The following is a 26,804-nucleotide window of genomic DNA, read 5'->3' on the forward strand; positions in this document are numbered from 1 at the left end:
TTTCCAAATTGTCCCATGCCTCAGCCTTATATATATATGTCTTTTGTCTAGGGCTGGGGTATGAGTCGGCCCTTAAGTACTTCATCTCAAGGCTAGGTTGGCCTTAATTTAAACTTCTATATTCTTTGTCTCATCAAAACCCCTGGGTCGGCTTCCCAGGTTGGCCTCCTTTTGTCAATTGATGGTCTGTAATTATTTCTTATTTATCATTGTCATATTTCTTCCTGGTCGGCTCTAGGCTTAGGACTATGTTAGGTATTTATCAAACCTTAGCCTTAGGCGGGGCATGACAAGTTAAGATTTTTATGTTCATGAAATCATAAATTATTGTAAGAAGGTATTTTTGCACAAAATAAACTGAATAAAAATTGAATCTAAACTTGGTCTCTTTCTTTGCAATCCAATGTCATGATGAATGATAATAATTGTCTACCCAAAGAGTGACCCGTCAATAAATCTTTATCAAAAGAGTGACCTGTCATCAACAAGAATGATGATAAACAATTATGGGCAGTATGCAATGTGTTTTATGTTTTTCTCGACTGTTTTCTTTGAGTTCCCTTTGGCAATCTGTTGACTGTCTACTTATTGCAGTCAATTTTTACATTTTTTTCAATAATAAAAAACACGAATGATAATAAATCATTAATAGAAATAATAATCAAACTAAGATCCCCTGCGCCTAACAAAAGGGGGATATACAACAATTGGGCTTCTTACACTGTATTTGCCACAGTTCCAAGTTAATGCACCTGCTAGCATGGTTTCCACAGGTAGACCTTCACCGCTAACTTTCACAGTAAAAGACAACTTTTGGTTGAGGGATGTGAAAGACAGGGTATCTGGTGTTACCTCCACATCCACTCCAGAGGGTTCAATTATCACAGACTGGTATGTACAATCTGCAGCTCCTACATTAGTCACTGTTCTGGGAAATTTTACAGAATATGATGTGTTTTCCTTAGGAAGAACCATCATGGAAGGATAGTTGAGTTGCCTCACTCCTCTAAGTTTATTTTTAGTTACATTGGAAAAGCATACACTATTGTCTCCTGTAACTAAACGCAATGCTGTAGTGTTGTAACCTTGGCTGCACATCATGTTGATGTAATCATTTACATCTGCATCATACACAAGCCCTGGATCCATGGCCCTCACTGGATCAATGAGGCCAGAGCCATATCCAAATTCTGCATCTTCATTGCCACCGAGCTTATCATTCAAAGGATGAGCTGCAATTCATATTGAAGGTAATAAATAAAAAGGCTTCCAGATAAATTGGATAAATTTTCACACATTAGATTGAATAATTAACATTGCAAGTCACATTTTATGGTCCATCAAACAACGAATAATAAAATTAAAACCCAGGAGTTTCTCATATAGATAGCCCAAATTATAGCATGGAGAAAAGATACAAATTAATTACTTTGATCAACGTTTGAAAGAAGACAAGAAGCTATTGGTGATTGGAGAATCTACATTGCAGTAGTCCATGGCATAAATCTGTAATATGACATGAAAATGATATGCTTGATTCTTAAATATCATTTTTGTACTATTTTGGTTCCAGCTTAAGCACACTAACTCCCAGTTTTTCTAACAAGTCAAGAATTGTTCATTTCAGAGCACTCTGCCATTCCTACTTGAATTGTTCAATGCTTTTCAAGGGAGCTATGAACTCTATCTGTGCCAACTCTTGGAGATCCTATATCCATCTGTCCTCATAGCTAGTGAATGAAACTCAAGAAATTTTAGACTGGAAGATTGGCTACAGTATGAAACTCATCGTTCCCCACAGCTTTGGTCCAAATCCTTTGGACTATAGATCTCTAAAACTTAGACTACTGAAAACTCTAACTAGGAAAACTGTAACTAGATCGCTCTAGGAATGAGATTTGTCTATAATACCTTATTTATCAAATCATCTAGGTGGAGTATATAGTTCTTTGATTGTAACTAGAAAAGATTTTGTACTGAAAAGTCATGTGATACCTGTGGTCATGAGAGCGGACTTAATAGAAGCAGGAGACCAATCAGGATGAAAGGACTTGACATAGACTGCAGCTGCTGTGGCATGAGGACAGGCCATGGATGTTCCAGAAATTATGTTAAAATCCACGAACCGTGTATCCCCTGAGTCACTTATGAGTGGTGCAACCTTGGACCAAGCAGCCAGGATATTCACTCCAGGAGCAGTGATATCAGGCTTGTAACAGTAAAATGAAATCAATTAGTTAATGTGATCGCACGATACACAAAGAAAAGAATACAATTGTCAGTCAAGGTTCAACAATGTCACCTTGAGCAAACTTTTTATAACTGGACTTGGACCTCTGGATGAGAAATGAGCAACTATGGGTGCAACTGCACCATTGGGAGTAACGGTTCTCAATATTTTTGCAAGAGGCGAGCTGCAACAGAATACAGAAACGATTCAAAATTGAAATGAAGAAATGAGGTTACTTTATATGCAATAGCAAACCTCTTGTAACTCTCTTTATAATTTTATCAAAATTTTAAAAGTGACTGATAAGGTTAGACATTGGTAGACTTTATTCAGATGGGACATTGTAATTTTGCCTTGTCGGTAAACAAAATCACATGCCACTAAATTTGGCTATATCAACATTATTATTATCTTATTGCATCCAAAAAACTTATTTCAGAGTATCACATTTAAATTCATGGGTTAACATGTTAAATCTTGGCAGTTTTTAGGGATGTGTTAAGTTCTTAAATGCATTAAAGGCTCATTCTTGTTCAAAATTGTTTAAGGTGATTAAGTAATCCAATTACCTTGTGGAGTTGATGTAGGACTTTATCTTGTTTGTTTCTGCACTTGGTAACATTGTTGCAGGAAGAAGATACTTTCCTGCTTTATCAGTGTTTGCCTCAATGAAATCCGAAGTAAGTATGACACCAGCACCTCCAGCTGAGACCACTGCTGAAGTATCATCTGTTTCGTCACAAAGCACTATCTTTCCTTTCACTTTTTCGGGATCCAAAGAATCTGGATAACATTGTCTGAGGAATGCATACATCAAAATCTAGGATTTTGGTTTCAGAAAAAATATATACCAGTGTGTTCAAAATTTTTTTTGACATGTATAAAGGGAAAGCAATATGTAACTTTAAATTTAAATCTTTCCACTTTTTTTTGGAATCAACTTGTCATTTCTTTTTTATCACCATTGATTACAAAAATAACACATTGCTTTCTAAAAAGCATTGAAGAAACTAAAACCTCTAGTTACGGGTATCTGAAATAAATTTGTATGTCACCTTGCCTCCTCTGAAGAGTGACCCCCAGAAATATTGGGGGCATTCCCGGCATATATTAAAGGATACCATTGCTCTTCCATGGAAAATGTGTTTATATCTGTTCCCTGTAGTAAAAACTAACTTCTGTTAGCTCAAGATGAGCTCACTGCAAGTGAAAGTTTAAAACATAATCACAGAAGATTATGGTTAATGTCCAGTCGCAAGCTAGTCATTTATTTGTATGCTATGCATCAAAATAAACAACCATAAAAATTAGAAACAGAGTACGTAAGATAAAATTGATCATGATGAGACCGAACATTTGGTAGAATGACTTAGAAGAAAATATTAGATTTTGGTGGCAGGAAGTTAAACCTCATCATGGAATGATTTTATATGATTTGTTTTATAAATTATATTTTGTCAAATAAAAATTTTCATCATGTGGTAACATTATGAAAGAAAAAGGAATAAGCTAGTGTGGATCTAATATTTTTTTCAAGAACGAAGCTAAAGTACAGATTTCTTAACTTAATATTCTAAATTCTAAAATGAATAAGAAAAAAATGAGCTTCAAGAGAAAATTATGTGGTACAAAATATTTTGTCCTAATTGATTATAGGAAAGGGGTGGGAATATTTTGGGGTAGAGAAATATGTTGTTCTTTCAAGGAGATCTAAAAAAAGGATGAGTCCAAGATTGACTCCATTCAAGATATTCAATTAGAAGTCATTTCTGGCTTTTATGAGTTGTTCAAACCTTCCACTAATTTTTTTGTTGATAATAAACGTATTGTTGTGAATTGTATTCTTCAACTCATGTTCCCTCAAACTAATTCCTTCTTCAATAGCCCTATTTTCATGGAGTTGAAGTAGGTGGTCTATTCGATGAAAAAAGGTAAAACCCTAGGTCCAAATGGATTTGTTATTGAATTCTTTCAAGATTTCTATGCTATTGTCAGAAATGATGTTTTTGAGGCTTCTAAAGAATTGCACACTTCTAAAAAAAGTTATACTCTCTTTAATAATTCCTTTTTGGCCTTGATTCCTAGAAATGATTATATTTGAATATTTTGTGATGTCTAACCTATAGCTCTATACAATACCATCTATAACAAATTTTGTAAAACTATTGGTGAGGGGGTAAAAAGGCTCCTACCTTCTATCATTTTTCTCTAAGTTACCGGTTCCGGTTCGGATTCAGGTTCGGATTCGTGGATTCGGCAAAAAAAAAAAAATTTAGGTATGGGTACGGGTTCGTTCGTACATTATATATATATATATATATATATATATATATATTTTATATACATATATATGTTCAAACTTCAAACATCAAAATTATATATGTTCACAATTCAAACATACAAATATGAAACATGCAATGTAACTTTCCCATACAATGATACATAGATGATAAGTGATAACAGATAAATCATAAATCATAAATCCATAATTGCCAATGCCAATAAATATTCTGTTATTGATATATCGTAAATCATAAATGTAATATCATATTCATAATTTGCAAAAAAGATAATATTCAAGTTTCAAGTTTCAAAATGTTAAAAGAAGATTAAAAAATTTGTTTTTTAATTATTTTTCTTTGTTTCCTAACCCGTGGGCCCCGTTTTTGGGAACCCACGGGCTTGGGTTCACCTGGGTCCTCCTTGGTTCAACCTGGGTCCCACCCGGGTCGAACCAGGCTCGGACCAGGACCCGACCATTGTTGGCAAGAACCGGTAACTGAGATTTTTCTAGAACAAGGGAGGGTTTTGTACATAGATGCAAAATCCTTGATGATATTGTTATTTTCTAGGAAGCTATTCACTATATGAAAGTTAACAAGAAAAGTTCTGTTCTCATAAAACTTGGTCTTTTAAAGACTTCTGATTGGGTTTTCTAGAATTTTTTAGGAGATAGCTTATGTGCCTTTAACTTTGATGATAACTAGATTTAACGGATCATGGCTTGCTACACCTGGATCCTTTTATTATTTGATTTCAGAATTCTTCCTTGGCCTCTATCAGATCGTTTTCCTTCATATCAGCATTGTTATACAAACATGGTATCAACGTAATGAACATGCTGATATTGTGTTCAACTTAATAATTTGAGCTTTTCTACTCTTTGAGAACCGTCACGTATACCTCTAGGAATTTGATAGAAAACTTGAACTTCTCATTCCATAGAGAGACATGATCTTTTGTAATCTTGGTAATTCTTCAATATCTGAAGGTTGATATGTTGTGCAGATGAGGGACCCTGGTTGCCATAATTGCATTAACACACAGTCTGTACAAGGCGGATGGCATTATAGCAGTCTAATTATTGATGTTTATCCGATAGTAAATGAGTTAAAAACTGAATTAAAATTGATGTAAAATACATGTATAATAAAAGACTAAATTGTTTAGAAGCCAATAAAATAATAGATAAGTTCTTTTTGTGTTTTTTGCTATTTATAACAATCTGAATAATATAAGTTAATAGTCAAAGTTCTGTTTTTTTTTAAAAAAAAAAAGGTATTTTAATCAGTCGAGTAAAATGAAAACTGTTTGAATTGATCACTATAGAATCCCTTTCATAAAAAAGACTAATAACTCATCGATATATTTTCCAATATTAGTATATATCTTTGAGGGTTCTAAGAGTGACTAGCATATTTCCTCATTTTAATTGACTTGATTTTAGGAGCCAGGATCCTCCTTTCTTGAACTCTAAAATTAAAAATTCTTGATTAACTATGGGTCCATTTTTTTAAATCTACACCAAATAGAATGTTAATAATTAAATTAGGTACACGGTTACTTTTATTAATAATTTATTTCAAAGATAAAAATGACGTTTACAAATATATTAAGAGTTTAATAAAATAATAAATTATATAATATGATTAAATTTTAAATGTTTATTTTGTAAATAAAAATCAAAGGGTTTGTATCATTTCTCCCAATAATGAGATTCTCTCTTCAGAGTCTCAAACAATGATAGTATACAGTCTAAATCCTTTACACATTTTAGGATCCTCCTTTGGATGATAAGGTTTAGTGTGATTTGGTTCAGATTGTATGAATTTTGGGGATGATGTCATGTTACAAATAATAAGGTACTTCGATTTACAAATTCCAATTTTTTTGGCCAAGCTTGGCTGACCTACATACATAGATTACAGAAGCTAGAAGGCTCTTTGTTAAACAATAAGTTACAATATAGTTATTTATTATTTTTATTATTGATAATTCCATCAAAGATAGGGATTCTTTGCTTTGAGGGGTTCCCTAGTTCTAGGTCAAAGTTTTCCTGGGTATGAAACCTGGTTTCGAGGGTTTAATCCTCTTACTATTTATTTTTCTCTAGTTTACGTTAGAATGCCTAATCTTTCCTTTCCATTTTGGAGCAATAAGTCTCTCTTTTATTGGATATTCAGTAGGAAATAGTGTTTAAAGAACATAATTGGCTTAGGTGATTGTTCCTTGGAGATGGATTCTGAAAAAGAACAAAAATATGGGAATCTTGGCTTGAACATGGCAATCTAGACGTGCATAATTTAGAAGTGATCGGAGTATATTCTTTCTCTGAAAACAAAAATAACAATCCAGATGTTAGTGTTATGGAAAGATTCTGTTATTTCTGAAACTATGGCTACATGGAGTGGGAATCAGGGCTATATGAATTTTCAAGTTGTCTACTACCAGCTGATGTGAACGATTTCAACAAATTCTTCCTTATCACAAATGGGTTACTTGTTTCAGTTGCTTCGCTCTCTAGAACTTCCTATACTTTGAAACAATGGAAATTGAAAATTCTATAAAAGGCAATTCCTGGATACTTACATGCTACTGTATCTATTTTTATGATAAATGTGGTCCTATTCTTATTTTCCAAATAATAGATTAATATAACAAGGCAGGGTTTACGTACCTGCAAAGTCATATTGTTCCCCAGAACAAGTGGGGTGATGAATTGCCGATCAGTTGTGCTGGCAGCCACAGTGAGAGTCCATGGATTATAGTTACAAACGTTTTGTAGATGAGGTCCAGCATTTCCTGCAGAAGCCGATACCAAAATCCCCCTTTTCATGGCATGAAATGATCCAATTGCAATTGCATCTTCAAAGTATTCCAAGATATAGCGTGCTTTTCCAACTGAAATAGAAATTATATCCACACCATCATGGATGGCATCATCAAATGCAGCAAGAATATCTACATCCTGGCATGTCCCTTCAGGCGCCCAACAGACCTTATACATAGCAATCCTTGCACCAGGTACTCCTCCACGGGCATCTCCTTGCCCCACTCCAAGAAGGCTTGCATTTTTCACAACATTCCCAGCTGCTGTAGATGATGTGTGTGATCCATGACCATGACCATCTCTTGGTGACAAGAAATCTTGAGCTGGATCACCTGCCAACCCTTTGTTGTAGAAGCTTGCTCCAATAATTTTTCTGCCAAAGTAATGCTGTTCAGAGAATTATATTGTGGTAATTCTACTGTGTTGTTTCTGTACAAAATTTAATTTAATTTCAGCAAGTTTGAGATTTGACTACCTTACCAACCTAGTACATGATGAACCCCAAATGTAAAATCTTACCAAATTCTTAATTAACCTTTGAATCTAAACAAATAGGTCTTCAAACGGATGGAAATTGCAAAATTATTTTAGATGTTTTTTATTAAGCTTGATAATCCATCATGAACACTTTATTCATTTTGGCCTATAAGACCTACCCTGTGAAAGATTAGAAGTGGATTCCTTTCTATATATCCTTATGTCAATTCACAATATTATAATTCAGAATTATATATCAAGTTAAATAATATAATCTTAACTTTAAGCAAGCGCTTGTAATAAAACATACCTTCCCAATACAACTTTACCCTGAGTTAAATAGATTTCTCCTTTGTGAGGATGGAGATTGGGATTATTAATAGCACTAATAAGCTGAGATGACTCTTTAATTTCCAGTTGTGATATGTATATACGCTATAAATATTATTGGAAGGAAGTTGAAGAAGAATACATAAATTAGATGGCGGGAGGAAATAAGGCAGCCTACCAGCATTAAAATTTATTTATGGTGCAAGAACATGACTGAATTGTCAATGTATACTTCAACATAGATCTTTCTAGAATTACTGGTAATAATCAGTATAATCAATGTTGCACTGTAATGTTTTTGTTTTTTTTGGTCGGTAAACAGCTAAGTCAGGAAATTTATATTAAAATTTTATCAAAATTTACATTTCAGAGATAAAATTTCACCAATGTTCTTAGATGCAGGGCAGATTGCCCTTAAATGATCCTTTTCCTCTTATGAAGAAAGGACAGAGTCAGCCCACTCATCCTATTCCATCATGTCTCGATTTGGCAGGAGGCAAAGTTCGGAGCTTGCTTTTTCACTCAGTTAGAGTGAACTTGGAAATCAATCTCCGTCCCTGGTAATAAGGTCTCAAACTCAACCGCCCACCAATTGATAATGGTTCCTTGTGCTGCCATCTTGGAGAGGACGTCTGCTTCAACATTTGCTTCTCTATAAATATGCCTTGAGCTGAAATTGTCAAACAGGGGCAAAGTCTCCAAAATTTTGTCCAAAAGTGCTTGCAACCTCCAGTTTGGAGCGTTTCTTGTTTGAATAGCGTTAATTGCTATGGCTGAATCTCCCTCGATAATTAGATTCTTAATTCCACGTCTAGAACACTCTTTGAGACCTAACAATAGCGCCTTAAACTCTGCTATGTTATTAGTATCTGGAGGAGAGGGCAAAGCCATCTTTCCATTGAAAAATCCTCTATGGTACCTGACCACACATCCTAAGCCAGAAGCACCCGGATTTTCCTTTTGAAGCTCCATCAAAATTCATTTTTAACCAGCCATCTTTGGGGGGAGTCCACACCACACTCCTTGTGTCACACTTCTTCTTGCCAACATTAGGGGGTATTTTAATGCCATTCCACCTTAATCTGGTCTTGTCATCCCATGCCATGAAGTCTTTATTTATGTTTAAAGACAAGGCTAGTCTGCTGTTTATGTTCTCCACAATTGAAGCTTCCAGAGTGGAAAGAACAGATTCTAGCCTTTTTGCTTTGTTATAAAAAAGCCTCCTATTCTGTTCTTTCCAAATCTCCCATACAAGGCAGGAGGGGGAGATTTCCCAAAGTGGGCTTAGGATGCACTGTAATGCTAGTGTTAGGTAGTGTTAATATAAAAATTGAGGTTAAAGCAGGGGTCTGATGGTGAACATTGAGATACAGAGTTATATCGACAACTCTAAGCACTGCGTTGTATCATCTCTCTATCATTTCTTAGTGGCTTGAACTAACATAAAGTTTCAATGCCAAGGAGATATGTACACTGTGGCATATATGTTTTGATAGAAGAACTTGCATTACAGATTTCTCACACAATTGAGAGAGTCTTGAGTTTTCATTATTGGTTTTAGCTGCTTAATCTCTTGTACATTCTTCTTGTTTTGTTTACAGAGGCTTTAAGCACTCTTTCTATTATCGTGATAATGTTTTTGTTCTCAATTTCTTATTAAAAAGCAACAGATCTCTAATGCTCATAATTAATAAGATCTCCCACATGAACAATGGTAACTTGACTACAATGTGTACACTGTTTACATGCCACCCGGTTAGATGCTATGGTAATATTGTATAAAAAGAGGTGAATTTTACTTACTTTAAAGTTCAGAAAAAACATGTTGGGAAATAATCTCTAATTTTATTTGGTATTAAATTAGTTTCAATGAAATGAAAATTTCAACAATAATAAAATGCGAAAAACTGACTTGTTGCAGGCCTTAAAATCTGATGTAGTTTGACATTTTCCTTTCCATTTGGATGGAACTGGACCAAATCCATTATCACCAAAGCTTTCTGACTCCGGCCATATTCCTGCAACATATCCCACATTTGAAAACTGCTCAGCATAATCACAGAAACATAAATAAGTCATCACCTTTAGGCTTTGTGTTTTCGATATTCTTTCAGCCTGCTCTTACTCTATATATACAGATATAAAATGGATAGAACATAGCGATTTTCAAAGTATCTAATACTAGAGGACAGATAAATATATCAACATACCTGTGTCCAGAAGTCCAACAATAACATCGCTTTCGTAGGACAAATTTCTATTGATATTCTGAGGAAAGCCTAAGAAATCCCACGATCTCGTTGTGAAAATAGTATTTTCTTTGTTTTCAAATACAGAGAGAACCCCCTCAATCCCTACATTTTAATAAAAATGGTTTGATCAACAAAGAGTGAGGGTATATATTATATACACATTGATACATATCCTGTGGAGAAATAATTAATTGGCCCAAAACATTGTTGCTACAGCATCGAAAAATAATGTACACAGATATTTAAATCCTTGCTGAAACAAATGAAATATAAGGATGGAAACAAGTTGAACAAATGTAATATTTCACAGTTATGAAATAACCAAGTTGATGCAGAAACTCTTATATCTCTGATGCTACCTGTTAATTTAATATAGATTGAAAAAACAAACGCAGCAAACTGGGAAGAATAAGGCAGAAAAAATACAATGCCGAATAAATATTCTTAAAAACAATGTAAAAATGCAGAAGATATGATTTAAAATAGTTAATAGATGACATTGTTTTCTTTATTAAATGGGTTTTGGTGTTTTATCAAGATTTTTTTTGCAAAGTTTGAGAGTCAAAATTACTGACTTATGTTTCATGAATGGTTGTTTACAATGTTTCATATTTCACGAGCAGTGGTTTGCAAGAATTCATATCTCATGATGCTTCACTTTAGATGTAACGAGTCCTAAGTGAATCATTCGTACTCATAACATATGGGTTCTTGTGAACCACTACCCATGAAATATGGGTGCAAATAAGTTTGACTCAAATACTACATAGTTGAATCTTGATAAAAGCATCACAAAACCTTCTATCTTTTAGGTCTTAGAAATAGAGTAGTTGCAAATGATTGGTATTATTATTAAATAAAATTTCCCCCAATTTTAAATAGTTTACAAAAACTACATTAATTGTTATAATGAGTAGCACATCATTCACCTCTCATTTTTATGGTACAGTTGTTCCACAAATTAAGTCAAACTTGAGTATCTATGTATTATAGGAATTTGTTATGCCCTAGATCTTTTAGTAGCCAATTTGTTATCTAGTAATCATTCAAACTATTCTCATTTTGTCAAGTGCTTGGTCTAGTTAGTGTCTTGTCATGATGTTCATCATTTATCCCTACAAAGTTTGCATATAGGTCAGCCACATTAAAAATAGTATTGGTATCCAAATCCTTTGAAAGGTAAATTAATAAGCATTGTAATTTATCCTTTCAGCTTTAATTTGTTATAAACTTGTTGAAGATACCTCTCCTTGTCCAAATGTACCATGTGACCATTCCCCTTTCAAGATGTTTTCCCTTATATACAAGTCAATAGCTTTCTTATATTGTTCATTCATTGCCTATAATTTGTGTTTGAATTATTGATCTACCTTTCAAATACTCTTTACAAAATCTATGGCATCTTGGTTGAATTATGTGTATTCTAGCATATCAATTAATTTTGTGCTATTTCTTCAAAATGTGTACCATACAAAATTTGAAATGTAGGCTTATTTTTAGACCTGTTAATGTTAGTAGGATGGTATTGGATCTCATTGCCTAGGGTTATCTCCAACTAAGCATCTCAATAGATTGCTCAAGCTCTTATTCACCACCTCCATTTGACCATCAATTTAGGAGTGGTATTTTGAATTATATTGCTAATTTCTTCCACAAGGTTCTTTGAGAGCGGCTTAATTTTTTTTTCCTTGGTAATTAGTTATGGTTTTTGAAATATCATGTGATTGCCCTACATCTTGAAAGAATAAATTAATGACTTGATTGGTACCAATTGTTTCCACAAAGTTCTCTAAAAGTGGGTTAAAAAATTAGTCTTAGTTATTGACCTTATGGGTTTGAAATACCGTGTATTGCATTACATCTCGAAAGAACAAATGAGTAACATGATTGATATCATTTACCATAACGTTATAAAGGGTGCCATGTTAGAATAACACCCACGAAAAATGTTGAATCATTTCCTCTGAGTTGCAACACTCATACAAAATCCATGGAAATATAATCCCTAGTTCTTTAAGCGCATGCACATGCATGTGCACGCGCGCGCGCACACACACGCATGCACACACAAATACGCAAATGCACACGCACACGCACACACAAATACGCAAATGCACACGCACACGCGCACACACACACACACACACACACACACACACACACACACACACACACACACACACACACACACACACACACACATGCACGCAAATGCACACACACACGTGCACATGCACGCACACACAAACACACACATATTGAAGTGTCTATCCAAATCACAAGAGTGAATTTATTTTACTAGCTTTTCTCTCCTTGATCAAAGGGGAACACAAAGCTAGGATTCAAATAGAAAGTCATCAATTAATAAAGTTTAAATGCATGCATTTTTTTATGGTCTTAGCTACTTAGAATTCCATAAGTTTTACCAAAGCAAGATTCATTTGCATATTTACTTTTCATTTCTTTAAATCCAACCAACCCATTACTCATCACAACTAGCAAACAATGCCTTCTACTCGAGGCCTTGGCTACCATATCATTTTATCACACTCCTATATTGCCCAGTAAATGTATATTCTTGCAAAAAATGAATTTTTCTTGGCATATTTGTGACAAAGCCTAACTGATAAATTACTATACTTTCAAGGTTTGATTGTGAGTCATCAAAATGAATTTCCTATATAGAAGTTAATGCTTTATTTTTTTTAATGCTTGTACAATAGCATATGAATTCTTATCATGAGTATTTTATTTCCTTTTGGCATCATTCAATTTCTCATTGAAAAAGGTTGCAAGTTAGATTTGTGGCTTAACATCCCTTTGATAGCTACCCTTGAAGCATCGCACTCTCAAAGATTGGTATAGCAAAAATCGAATTTTTCAATTATCCCTCTTTGGACTTGTTCAAATTTTACTTTAGTTGCATTAGTCAAAATAAAGACTTTCCCTCTTGTGCAACTAGCAAGGGTGCGCTTGCGCTGCTAATATTTCTAATGAACCTCCTATAAAATTTCACTATACATGAAAGCTCCACAACTCTATGAATCTTTGAGGTGTGGGCCATTCATGAATTACCTTAAAGTTTTTTGGATACATGCCCAATCCACCAACTAAAATAAAACTACCTAGTAATACCAACTTATCTTTGCAAAACTCAGTCTTTTCAAGGTTGATTAAACACCTTTGAGTATATTTTACAAGTCCCAAAATTGTGTTAGAATATTGTTTTCAATGTGTCCCTCTTGGCCATTTTTGAAAACCTTGTCGCTACTTTCAATAATAGTTTATCTATCACGAGCCTCTAGAGGATGTGTGGTTATTGTTGCAATTTACTCACCTATGAACACTTTACTCTTGTTCTAGACTATGATCTTGGGAATGCTAGTGTCATGAGCTCTCTTGCATTGGAATGCTAGTGTCATGAGCTCTCTTGCATTGAACTCAAATGAACACGAACACTTTGCTCTTGTTCTAGACTATGATCTTGGGAATGTTAGTGCCATGAGCTCTCTTGCATTGGACTCAAATGCACACATCAATGGCGACGTTGTGGATAATGCCATCATGTATTCTTTTGGTCAAGTTTCATTGGTTTTGGTGTGTGGGAATCTTGGTTTTCCCTATGTGGTCATTGTTAACTCCCTTTGATTCTTCTAACCTTCCTCAGAGTGAAAACTTATCTTTTTCTTGTTCACACGCTTCGCTTGTCATGGTTGGTCTCTAGGTAGGATGTAATCGACAATGAATTTTCTACTCTAGACAAAGTATAATTTCTAGATTTAATTGCATCTAACCTTCTCTATTCAACTTGAATAAGTGGGTTTTGGAGTCTTGGAGGCCTCTCATTGAAGGCACAATTGAGTTTTTTTCTTGTGATAGGGGGTTTTTACAAGCTTTCAAAGTTTAAGAGAATGGTCTTGGTGTTGGATGTGGTTTGAGAATTCCCTCTCTCATATTGTGGTTTTTTATTCTTTCAACCCTATGATTGAATCTCTCAAGATTATACCAATTTGGGTGAGGTTGTCTAATCTTCCTCTCCAATTTTGAGAGGATTCTTACATTGAGGATATTAGCAATGCTTTTTCTTTTATTGAGGTGGATTCAACCACGTCCAACATTGGGCACTCTACATTTGCCTACATTTTTGTGAATATTGATATTTTCAAGGCTCTTCATGGGAATGTTGCCTTGATGGTTAATAGTTTGTGGATTTAATTTCTTGACTTCAAGATTCTACTATTTTGTAGTAGATAGTGATTTGCTACTAGAAATATAGCTTTTAATTTTCATCATGTTCTCACTAGCTGAAATCAAAAGCTCAACTATGCAGTGGTGGAATGCCTTGGACTAATCATTTGACTTTGGATTTTTTGTTCTTCTGACTCTCCACTTGATGAGTTCCCTTACCCCACCCTCTTGTTGATGGATCACAATGAGATGTTGGAGGCTCCTCTTGAGGTGGCTTCCCCTAGGGCTAGTGTGACACAAGTGACTTCATAGTTCCCTATTAATACTTCTCTTTTGAACTAATTCAAGCATCTCCTTTGTCTAATATCATTACATGTCGATGGGATGTGGCATTCAATCCTTTCTCTTGCTTTGTTTATGGATTTCATGCAATATATGACATTTTCAATCAAACATTCTTCCTCATTACATGAGGTGACTATGCCTGAGGTGTTAGTTGAGGACTCCCTCCTCTCTCCATAGTTAGAGGATTTAGATAATTGTGTTTCTTGTATAATTTTTCAAAGAAGGAAGAGAGTTCTTCCTAAATTTGTTTTGAAATCATCCACTTTATGTAAGGGTGTGTGGATTGCAAGTATGAGGTTGTGCATAGTGTAGGTTGGTGTTGACTATTCTCCAATAATAGCTTGGTTATTGTGTTCTTTAACACTTTTTTGCTATACATTTCCTTGCCAATGTAAAAAATTCCAAAACCTTTCAAAACCTAGTACTTACTCCTAAACAGAAAACAAAATTTCAACTCTAAGTGTGTGAAGCGCCACTCTCAAATGTTCTACATGCTCCTCTATGTTTTTATTAAAAATCAAGATATTGTCAAAATAGACTGTAAGATATTTTCCAATGTATGATCTAAATACCTAATACAGTATTCTCATGAAGATAGCGAAGGAATTGGTGAATCCAAAAATCAACACCCATTCATATAAATTATCCTTGATTTTGAGGCTTCAATTCATCACCTTCACACAATGAATTTGAATATGATTTGTGTAGTCACATAAATCTGTCCACTTAATTAAATGAATATTTAATATTTATTTGATTATTTAACCATCAATTAATAATTAATTAAATTAATATTTCTAATTAATTCATCTTAACCCTCTTCTCCTATTAATTAAATAAATTATTCAATTTATTTGATTTAATTCACTTAACAAATTCAGACCATTAATTAAATAAATAAATCATATTTATCTAATTAAATCTTCTCTCACATTTAAATAAATTAATATTTATTTAAATCCCCCAAAATCCCACCTCTCACATTTAAATAAATTAACATTTATGTAATCACCTTTATCCTCCACCCACTTGTATTTTCCTACAAATGCAAGTTGCACAACTATTTTAAATAAATCATTTATTTAAATCACCTTTATCCTCACCCACTTGAAACCTTTAATGGTTTCCCTTAGAGTCTTCAAACTTAATGGCTTCCTTCTAGACTCTTCTCAAACCTTTAATGGTTTCCCTTAAAGTCTTCAAACTTAATGGCTTCCTTCTAGAGTCTTCTTAAGCCTTTAATAGTTTCCCTCAAAGTCTTCAAGCATGTAAATGCTTTATCTTCCTTTTTCTCATGTAAATAAATTAATATTTATTTAAATATTTATCCAAATGCAACTTACACCATTTAATTGAAATAAATTATTTTATTTTAATTCAAAATACCAAAATTCCTTCCACTTGCATTTTCCTACAAAATCCACTTGCATGTCTAAACCCCTTCTAGATTCTTCTAAACCCTTCCTAATTAACCTAATCCATCCCCTAAATATTGTCACATTCCTAAGCAAATTGGAGTCACTTCTCAAAGACTCCAAAGTCTTTGAAAAGCAATTAATGCTTTGTGTGTTCAACAAATTAACCTCTAAAGTCTTCCAAACCACTTATGGCTCTTACATGACCATTAATGGTTAATTCCACTTGCACTCATGGTTAAGGACTTTGACCCCTAACTTAACCCTCATGTAACCCATGTGTCTCCTCAAGCATTTATTTCTTTGACTAAGGTAACCATTTAACCCTTGCACATTCATTTATCCCTTGGATAAAAGGAATATCCATTAACCTAACCCTAACCCAACCCCCTAGGGTAACCATCATGTCCCTTCAAACATTTAATGCTCCTTATCTCTCCTCTCAAGCCTCCTCATGGTGACACTTGTCAACATGGGATTGGGTTGAAAGTCTCACATGGATTGAATAGCTTTCAATCCTAACCCTTGTTAAGATTTCTCAATCTTAACCCTTCATTTTCCCATTTCTTCTATAAATAGAACCCTTCTCCTCAAGCAAAGGAGGAAGCATTAGAGTATTGTTGTTATACTAGTATTAGCATAGAGCTTTTTCATAGCATCACTATCTACACTTGCATAGCATTTTCTTATCATATTCAACCATCTTGAATCTCCATATGGCATCCATGGCTAGTGCTAAAAGCTGAGAGCTACATTCATTTGGGACTTGGAGAGGGGAGAAACAAGGGAGAAGCATCAAAAGACATCATGGAAGCATCTTAGGGAGGCTCTTCTCCTTTCTTTTATTTTGTTAAACTTCTTTCATGCTTTTTGAAATCTTTTTTGATATGTTTGGAATGGTTTTTAGTTCTTTGTTTTGTTTTTATGGTTGAAACTAACTTATTAACATTGAACTTTGTTGTTGCCTTGTCCCCATTTCCATGACATCAATTGGTATTCACTTTTGAGGTCAATCTTAGAGTTTTTGGCACCCAACAAATAATATAATGTGTCATCCATTCTTGGCAATGAAAAATAATACTTCACCATGATTTTGTAAATGGCTCTAGAATCAAAACATAATACTCCATTTCCATCCTTTCTTGGGGGAGAATAGAGTAAGCGTGGAACATGAGCTTATGCTTTACCTTACAAATCCTTTTTCTTATAATTTTTTATAAATTGTTTTTCACATTTTTTCATTCTTTAGAGGACTCAACCTATAGGTAGTTTGATTTGGGATTTTGACACCAATAATTAGATCAACTTGATGTATAATGCCTCTAAAGGAGTAAACTCGGCTAGGAGGTCAAATGAAGTTGAATCTGAATATTGGCTTAACAATATCTATAGCTCCATCGATATATTTTTTTCCTAAGTATCCATAATAAACGCATTACACAAAATCTTATCTTATAGGAGATAATATTAAAGACAACAAAACAGGACTTATCTACAAACACACTTTAACAAACTTTGAGCTTTCCTCAACTAGGAAATCTTATATGTTTTTTATTGGAATATAAGAAATATTTAATATTTTTACCATTTTAATATTTACTAAATTGTCAATTGAATTTCTATCTACAATCACTTCGAATACCTTTCCTTGACACTTGCAGCATCTAGTCTAAAAAATATTTTTCTTCTTGCAATTGCTATTCATAGATTGTTTATTAACCACCACCAAAGTCTTATGATAACATTAAGTTCTCAAGCTAGTTCCTAGCCTCTACTTCCACAACATGTGGCTTTTCTTCTATTTGCATTAATTGATTTTGAGTTCTAGGACTTAATGGGCATTTTTTAGCTTTCTATGTTTTATTTCATATGAAACTATCTGAGGGCTTCCAATCTCCAAAATATTGTCACCTTGTCCCCTAGCTTTGAAACACCCCTTTCCTTTGAAGTTGGGCTTCACATTTCCTTCGAGGTCTTCTCTAATATTTTTGGAGGAACCTACATTTTCCTCTATTTGGGTTTCTATCAACCCATTTATTCACTATTTTATTCTTTTGGTTTAGTTTTTCCTCCACTTTTAAGGCATATTCATGTGTCATCTATAATAGGTACCTTGATCTAAAGGAAAGCTCATATTGAAGTTGAAACTTTAGTCTATTTACATGCTTAGTTGACACTTGTTCTTCAATCATATGTATATTAGTCCAAATTTAAAGCCTTATAAATTTCTCAATGCAACCCATACTTATTGACCCTTTCGTCTCAATTTATTAAATTCTTAAAAAACTTTTTGCTAATAATCATAAGCCAATAATTGAACCATTAGAATTTTTAATGTCTTAGGCCATTTTTTTCCTTCTTCGTATTCTCCTTAATCTCTACAAATTCTCCCACCAAAGTTCAACATGAGACTTCAATTTGGATTCTGCAATTTTTACCCTTTTCAGTAATCTTCATCACTGCCCTCCAACTCAAAATACACCAACTTATAGACCAATGTTTAAGAATAAATCTAGGTTGATTTCTCCTTTAAGATATGAAATATCAACTTTCATCTTGAAGTCATTTTTAAACATGGCTTTGACGAGAGTCTTAATTAGGTCTACTACCATAGCTACATTTCCTCGACTCTTTTGTTCCTCTTCAAAATCATTTATATGCAATCTAGCTTCAATGGCTTCTAATCTTCAAAATCATACTTCATCATTATTCCTTTTTGGTTGTTGATTCCTCCTATCTCTCAAGTTGCCAACTAAAACAAAAACTCTCTAAGCCATCTTTTTTTTTTCTAACACCAAATTGATAAAGACACACCTTTATCTTTGATTTGCAACCTATTAACTAACTATAGATTAAAAAAAAACAAATATAACACACTAGAAATAATAAGGTAGAAAGACCATACAACACAAAAGAAATATTCTTATAACAACACCCTTTCATATAAACTAAGTCTACTCCACCTAATAAAATGTGTTGTTATTTATAGCCAAAAATACTAGTAAGTAAAAATACTTCTATTTTGACTCTAAGATTTAAAAATAGTGGGTAGATGGTCATTGTTTCCTTACCCAACAATAATAGAGTAATTACAAATGGTTGGTATTCTTAAGAAAGACTATTTCCCCCAATTTATAACACTATGCAAAGAATATGTTAAGTTTGAAAATATGTTCCACAATGAGTGACACATAACAAGCAAAAGATTGTTGGTACATGCATTTATTAAGTTACTATCACTTTAATTCAATGAAAATAAGGGAAGACAAAATATAAGAAAATAATTATTTCTACAAAGATTTATAATAGTCAACTTCATACAATCCAACCTGAAATCTCTTCTACTTCAGATGGATTAAGCCATGCTGCAAATCCATTAAAGCTCTTTCCATAACTATGTGTCCAACACTCTTGTGCTTCTTCATAGCTACAACAATATGAAAAATATATTATACGTTGATTCAATTCTTAATAATTTTTTTAATCTATTTATATATACACTCTAGACCAGAAATAACATTTGTATGTACAATGGTTGAGTGTATAGTAATGTTTATAGACAATGTATCTATGAAACATGGATCTTGTTAACCTTTTGATTCCTAAACCTTTGAAACTTGATAAATTTCAAAGAAAGTTAATGTATGAACAAACTTATAATTTTTACAATCATAAATCATAATATTTATAAATTTTATAATACATGTAATTTTATTTTTTATTTTTTAATATATATTAAAAATTAAATTGAATTGTCCCATCTACTTTTATTTTTCATATATAAGAGTAAGAATTAACAATTTATGTATATATAAATGAGAGACTACGTGTCTTTTACAAATTTATCAATAAGTTAATAAACACATTATCTAGTTAAGTAGTCATTGGAAAGTATGTTGGCATAAGAATAGAATTGAAGATTGTTGTTGCAACTACAAGATAAGATTTCATAAATCAAAATGCTCAAGTTTTGTATATAGAGCTACAAACTCCTAAAAAAAATAACAATTACAATTATTGAATATGATAATGGTTAAATAGTTCAACTATACATAAACATGAGATTATGTATATTTTATGACCCCTATACACAAGCTAACCTATTTCAAACACTCACTTTCTAGATAAAATGTGAACACAAAGAAACATGTATGTAGAGGAGCTAAATTAAATATTTTCATTACATTCACAAGATAAGACTTTACAAATTAATATCCAAATATTGTATACAAAGCTACAAACAAAATTAATAATAGTTTCAATAAAAGTCTATAATTAATTACTAATTTGTATTCAATAATTAAAATTCTTCACATAAAACAATATTCAATGAAGATGACATAATTGCACATAGGATTACAATTTCATCACATATGAGTTGAGCTTGAATAATAAACTTTGCACGAAGCATAGCAATTTTTACTATTATTTTGTCTCAAATACAATGCCAAAATAAATGGGGTTTCAAAGTATTAATTTTCACAAATGCATGTCCTCTAACTATAAAATAGCTTTAAAAGTAAGTCGAATGAAAACAAAAACAAAATCTTCTTCTAGAAATATTAAAAATAAAACATTTAACTGTGCGTTAAACATGATAGCCTTTATCTAAATAATTTTAATTCTAGTTTAAAGACATTCTAAAAACAAAATAAAATAAAATAATAATCTTCACACATTTTTTCATCAACAATTATTCTCTAAATACTTTGACTATAGTTTTTTATTTTACCTCAATTTTTTAATGCAATATTATCAAGCCTCCACTCATGAATTTTGAGCACCTTGTCATTCTTAATAATTAAGCATGCACGCCTTTTGTTGGCCTTTCTTTCCAAACTCAACGAACTTTAACAATCTCTTTAGTCATCTATTTTCTACTTGGCAAATTTGTAGGTCTTACCAAGTCTTCCTTCACATGTTTAATGAACACTTTTTCCAAATCATCTTTCTTCATTATAATGTCTTTTACATCTTCTAGAGAATTGGATATGGGCTCTAGAAACAAATTGATTTCATATTTATCCTTCAAATTTATTACACATCTATTTGACATATTTAGTAAAAAATTATGTTGTCTCGACAAAGAACTTAGAAGATTCATGCTTGTCAAAAGAATTATTTATTTTTCTAGAGGGAAAACGCCAAGACTTTTGAAAATATTTGTTTCAATCTCTAACCATATTTTTTACTCAATAATATCCCTTTCTTATTCTCTACAATTGAGCCCCATCTCCTTTTTTGGTTGGTTGATTATCTTCTTTTGGGTGCCAAACGTTTTACAAAACTTCAACAAATTATTAATTAATTTTAGGCTTCTTAAAAAAATTCAATTCAAGGATCTACTCTCCCACTATACCATGTAATCTTATCAAGTAATGGAATTGTTGAATGTCTCACACTTGGTAGAACTAAAGAAATGCCTAAAACTGTATTGATCGAGTTTTCTATATAAGTTGTTAACAAGCTAATGTTCTTTCATCTCAAATTGTTCCTTTGACTCATTTCTATCCTTTTGTATTCCATCCTTTTGTATTCATTATTTAATTGAAGCTATAGTAATATTTAAAAAATTAAGATTTGATTATCTAGTTCTCTTGCCTAAAAGAGTTTATGCACATGACTAGCAATTCGTTTGTTTCTCATCTTGATTATTCACATATGGTGAAGGTACATGAGTATTTGCAAGAAAGTGCCTAAAAGAGTTTATGCACATGACTAGCAATTTGTTTGTTGCTCATCTTGATTATTCACATATGGTGAAGGTACACGAGTATTTGCAAGAAAATATTCTCCATTAATCTCATCCCTCAATATGGTTTGTCTCTTTGTCTTCTTTGTGGAAGAACTCTTCAATAAGAAAGAGTAACAATGTTTATCTAGTATTGTTTCCACTATTTCCTCCCTTTGCTTATAATCTAAAAAACCCACTCTCAATATTGTTATATTTATGTTTTCCTTTATGGGGCTTTGAAGAGGAATACCTTATTGGAAGAGAAGTGTATTTTGATTGATGTGGAGAACATATTGATCAATAGAGGTGAAATGATGTGGGGGAATGAGAATATGAATAGTGGATTGAGAGAAGGTAGGTCAGTTTGCTAGAAGCGGAGACAAAGATTGATGGGGAGAAGATAAAGGAATAAAAATTCATTGATAAAGAGATGGGAGAAAAGATAGGGTTTGAAGTAGGTGACAGATGTTCCCTAATTTGTTGAAGTAGTGACACTTTATTCTAATACATTTTTCTTATATAGAGACTTTGGAGCTTTTGTTTCTAGATTGCCTATTGTGGATTCAAAAATCCTCATATGTGGAGGCAATTGTACCATCTTCTTTGCTATAATTTTGATTATTCTCTTAGTTTTCACATCATCTTGATCTTCTATATAGTAACCTTGGTAGTTTTTCTCTCCTTTGATTCACAAGAAATAATAACTTGTGGTATTAAAGGTGAAGCCATGCATTTTAGTTGTTTTCAATGTTCTTTCTTCTAGATTAGGCTATGTAGATTTTTTGTCACCAAATATAGAAGAAAGCACATTTATTATTATGAACTGTGGAAACCTCATGAATCTAATATATTTGTTTTGTCATTTTGAGGCCCTGGAACCTTAGAAAAAGATACACTTGTGACGTTCTTCTCCTTTATTTACATTTTATTCATTTGTATTGAGTTAGAGGTTGAATCTAGGATACCTACTTCTTTCTCCAAAGAAGCAATAAAAGGATTCAACTTCAAAATTTTCATAGAGAAATTATGGCTAACCCTTTTTCTATCATAAGTAGATGATTTCAAATTTCCTTCATCTTTCATAGGTTCCTTATGAAATTTAAATAAATGACATGGTTTTATCAGGGTTTGAGTAAATTAGCAATAATCTCTTTCTATAACTTGAGATTTATTTTGCACAATTTCTCAAAATTCTTCTAATTGAGGGTCATTAATGAAGCTATTTCCTATCTTTTCTTCTATGAGTTCCCTAAGATAAAAAGATGACCTAGCTACAAACAAATTTAGGTTATAAATAGCATTATTTACCAACAACATTGACATCATCACTTGTCTTTCAAGACTTTAATAACTAATAAAAATACACTATCGTTTGAATTCCAACAAAAGTATTACGTTGTTAGGGTACCTTGGTAGCATAAGAGGTCTTTCACCAAATACAACCACCTTGATATAAGTGAATTCCATGATCATATGAATCAATTTCCATGATATTTTAATCACCCTCTTGCATTCTTGTGAGAGAGTCTTTTCATGGTTGATCCATTTCCATAATAAAAATTGACCAATAAATACATTATTTACCATCCTAATAATAGTAAGAGAGTTACCATATTGTAGCTAAGTAAGATGATTATAAATAAGGTTAGTGGGACTAAACACATCCACTTTATTCATTTCTAGGAATATCCTTGCATGCACGAGGATGGAAACTATATATGGCATTAAATGGTATTCATATGATTGAACAACAATGCAAAACTATTAATGTATGCTTTCACTAATGGTTGGTCAATACTAAAGGTTGTAGAACAAACCATATTTCACACAAAACATTAATAAATTGAATGTCCTTACCTTTGGACTCATTGTTATTCATTGAGATCACACGTTTCATCTATCCTAAGAGGTTCTTTAACAACCTTGAAACCCTCTTTTTGTCAATTAACTAATGGTGGGAAATATATTTTGACCATGTCTCTTTGTTTGAATATGGAACATTCAACTGTATTGAATGTAATGATATTCAATTGGGGTAGGAATAACTAGTTAATCAATGACATCTAGAGTAAATCAAGCCAACATCTCTCTCTCAAGATCTTTGACTTCTCTTGTATCCTAGTCATATAATTTCATGGTTGTGAGAATGAGTTTTGAAAATTGTAAGGAACTAAGAAAAATTGTGGCTTCCAAGTACTAAAGGAACACATTTATTTTGCTACTTCATCGCTCTTTTGATATTTCACCATCAATTTTTTTCTTTGTCAATCCACATACCTAAACAAAAATAGAGGTATACTACAATTAATTGATATTTCCTCTCAATATCCTCATAAAGCATCTCTTGATCAATCAATATTCATAATTATCTTTTTTTTTTTTAATAAAATAGCAAATCAAAATTCTTCGCACTTGTAAATTATAGAACATAGTTATCCATAAAAATAATATCACCTTAAAAAAATCTACCAAGGATCTTCCTTACTCAAATTCATTGATACACACTTCTTTTCTCTCATTAATAAAGAAAGAAAAAAAGATCATCTTATAAGGACAGTCTATATACATGTTTAGCATACATACCTTACCCTCTATGAGATTTGAACTTGTGATCTCTTTTCCAAAAGTACAAATTCTCCACACTAGATCAACTCAAATTGATTACACATGTAATATCACCTTAAAAAAATCTACCAATGATCTTCCTTACTCAAATTCATTGATACACACTTATTTTCTCTCATTAATAAAGAAAGAAAAAAAGATCATCTTATAAGGACACTCTATATACATATTTAGCATACATACCTTACCCTCTATGAGATTTGAACTTGTGACCTCTTTTTCAAAAGTACAAATTCTCCACACTAGATCAACTCAAATTGATTACACATGTTTTTTTTTAATGACAAATAAGACACCTTTGACCCACCTACCTTGCTTAAGCCAGGGTCTTAACACTTTTTAACTTTTTACTTCAATTCTATAGCATATAGGGACAACGTTTATCCAACACCCAGAATTTACCATTCACTGTATTTAATAATTAATTGAAAAAAAAAAACTCATTATATTTTAATTTTTAATTATCTAAAAAACACAATTAAATGATAAAGTCTAGGTGCTGCACGTTCCCACAGAAGCTTCCTGCTTATATGTCTCTTAATAGTTTTTCTATTTAAAAATCTATTACGTAGTTTTTTTTTATCGTTGTTTAAGAGTTATATAAAAAAAATTAGAAAATATTTTTTTAATATGTTGTGTTTCTGGATTAAATCATAAGATTTATTTACATTTGGGATCATAATGAGAAGATCCCCCTTTTTCAGATGATAAATCAGAAAATATGATCTAAAATATTAATATAAATCTTACGCAACACGCTAATTATTATCTAGAAAAATCTACTATCTCAAATATATTCTTACTTCAGGTCAAATATATTCTTACCTTCCAAGAACATATTGGAGCATATCAATGTGAGATGAAGCAGCTACTGTGTGGAAATCTCCTTCAACATCAGATGGAATGTCACCCATATATATTATATGAAGCTGATTCAACAGTAACACCCAAATGAATTCTCTTATCAGTAAACATTTTGCACAATGTAATTACTAAATATCTTATTTAGTTTGGTCATGATAAATCCAATCCTTTTTTTCGTAATTGAATACCTTTTTATCTGATTCTTCAAATACACCTGCAGAAGCATTACTATTGAGGTGTAACAGAAACAGAAATAAAATGATAAGTGCTAAAAACTGGGTTTTGCTGATATCTGCCATTCTGAAATTGGGCAGAATGGGCATCTTCCAATTCACCATATTCAGCCTCTTATTTATAGTTTAGATCAGATCTGATATGTTTTCTTTTTCTTGGAGAAGACATCCAGATATTACGATGTAATCTTTCTTTCTTTCCTGGTGTCATGTTCGTTCTCTTATCAAAATTTTGTGTGAATAATACTAAATCCTAACGCTAAACAACCTTTCAATTGTACGAGAGCTTTTGGATGTTTACAGAGACCGTAGATTTTACCAACTATGTTTGGAAGTAGTGTTTGTCACATATAATAACTTGTTGAAGAAGTAGACGATTGAATATATGCTAAATGCTGTAGATTGGTTCACTACTTTCAAGGCGTTTTTCTATTTTTAGGCGGAGACAACTTTAGTTCTGTTCTTCTTGTTTTCCTCGCTACAAAATGTGTCGTCCAAATACGGCAAAGAGCTTGTCTCACATTCAGAGATTCATAGATATGAGCGAGTATCATGTCTTAGAATTTTAGGGAGATGAATTAAGCTTCTACCATAGATAAGTTTTTCTCATGTAACATGATGAATCATATAAACTTTCATCAATATATTGTATCAATTTATTCTTAGACTTCACCATGTTAGATGATAACTACACAATCTTCAAATTGCATGCATTTGATTGAAATCGCAAAGAAATTTAGGCTTTCCAACTATCTGGGCTGATTCACATTACTCACTTATAATGTTTTTTAACAGTTGCTTTTGGTTCTAAGAGATTTCCACAATCTATCATATAATTATCAAGAGTGCATTTCTGGATCACAGATCCGAAATGTTGATGCAAAAATCTTACACACAATCGAATCCAGAAATGCACTCTTGATAACAGTTGCTTTTGGTTATTTTCTATTGGTATTTGGGTTTTGAGTGTTTATTACAAAATACATGTGATATTCTTGTTA

At 32.5% G+C, this 26,804-nt stretch overlaps 1 protein-coding gene across 1 annotated transcript; it reads right to left on the reverse strand.

Moving 5' to 3' along the window:
• Positions 1–299: 299 nt before the first annotated feature.
• LOC131048150 (cucumisin-like) lies at positions 300–25,908 on the reverse strand. The gene is made up of 11 exons (XM_057982026.2): positions 25,759–25,908; positions 25,532–25,635; positions 19,677–19,774; positions 10,358–10,501; positions 10,060–10,165; positions 7,188–7,713; positions 3,286–3,389; positions 2,800–3,027; positions 2,303–2,414; positions 1,996–2,209; positions 300–1,232 (listed from the first exon to the last, which is right to left on the reverse strand). The coding sequence occupies exons 1-11, from the start codon at positions 25,906–25,908 to the stop codon at positions 667–669; spliced, it is 2,352 nt and encodes a 783-aa protein (XP_057838009.2). The 3' UTR covers positions 300–666.
• Positions 25,909–26,804: the final 896 nt, after the last annotated feature.

This window comes from Cryptomeria japonica, chromosome 8, assembly GCF_030272615.1.
Source record: "Cryptomeria japonica chromosome 8, Sugi_1.0, whole genome shotgun sequence".
Taxonomy (NCBI): domain Eukaryota; kingdom Viridiplantae; phylum Streptophyta; class Pinopsida; order Cupressales; family Cupressaceae; genus Cryptomeria; species Cryptomeria japonica.

Excerpts from the sequence above, each read along its gene's own strand:
- LOC131048150 (XM_057982026.2), bottom strand. The coding sequence starts at position 25,908 with ATGGTGAATTGGAAGATGCCCATTCTGCCCAATTTCAGAATGGCAGAT. Across the intron at positions 10,166-10,357 it reads TGTTGGACTTCTGGACACAG|GAATATGGCCGGAGTCAGAA; the intron begins GTATGTTGATAT and ends GATATGTTGCAG. Across the intron at positions 7,714-10,059 it reads GATTTTAAGGCCTGCAACAA|AAAAATTATTGGAGCAAGCT; the intron begins GTCAGTTTTTCG and ends TTACTTTGGCAG.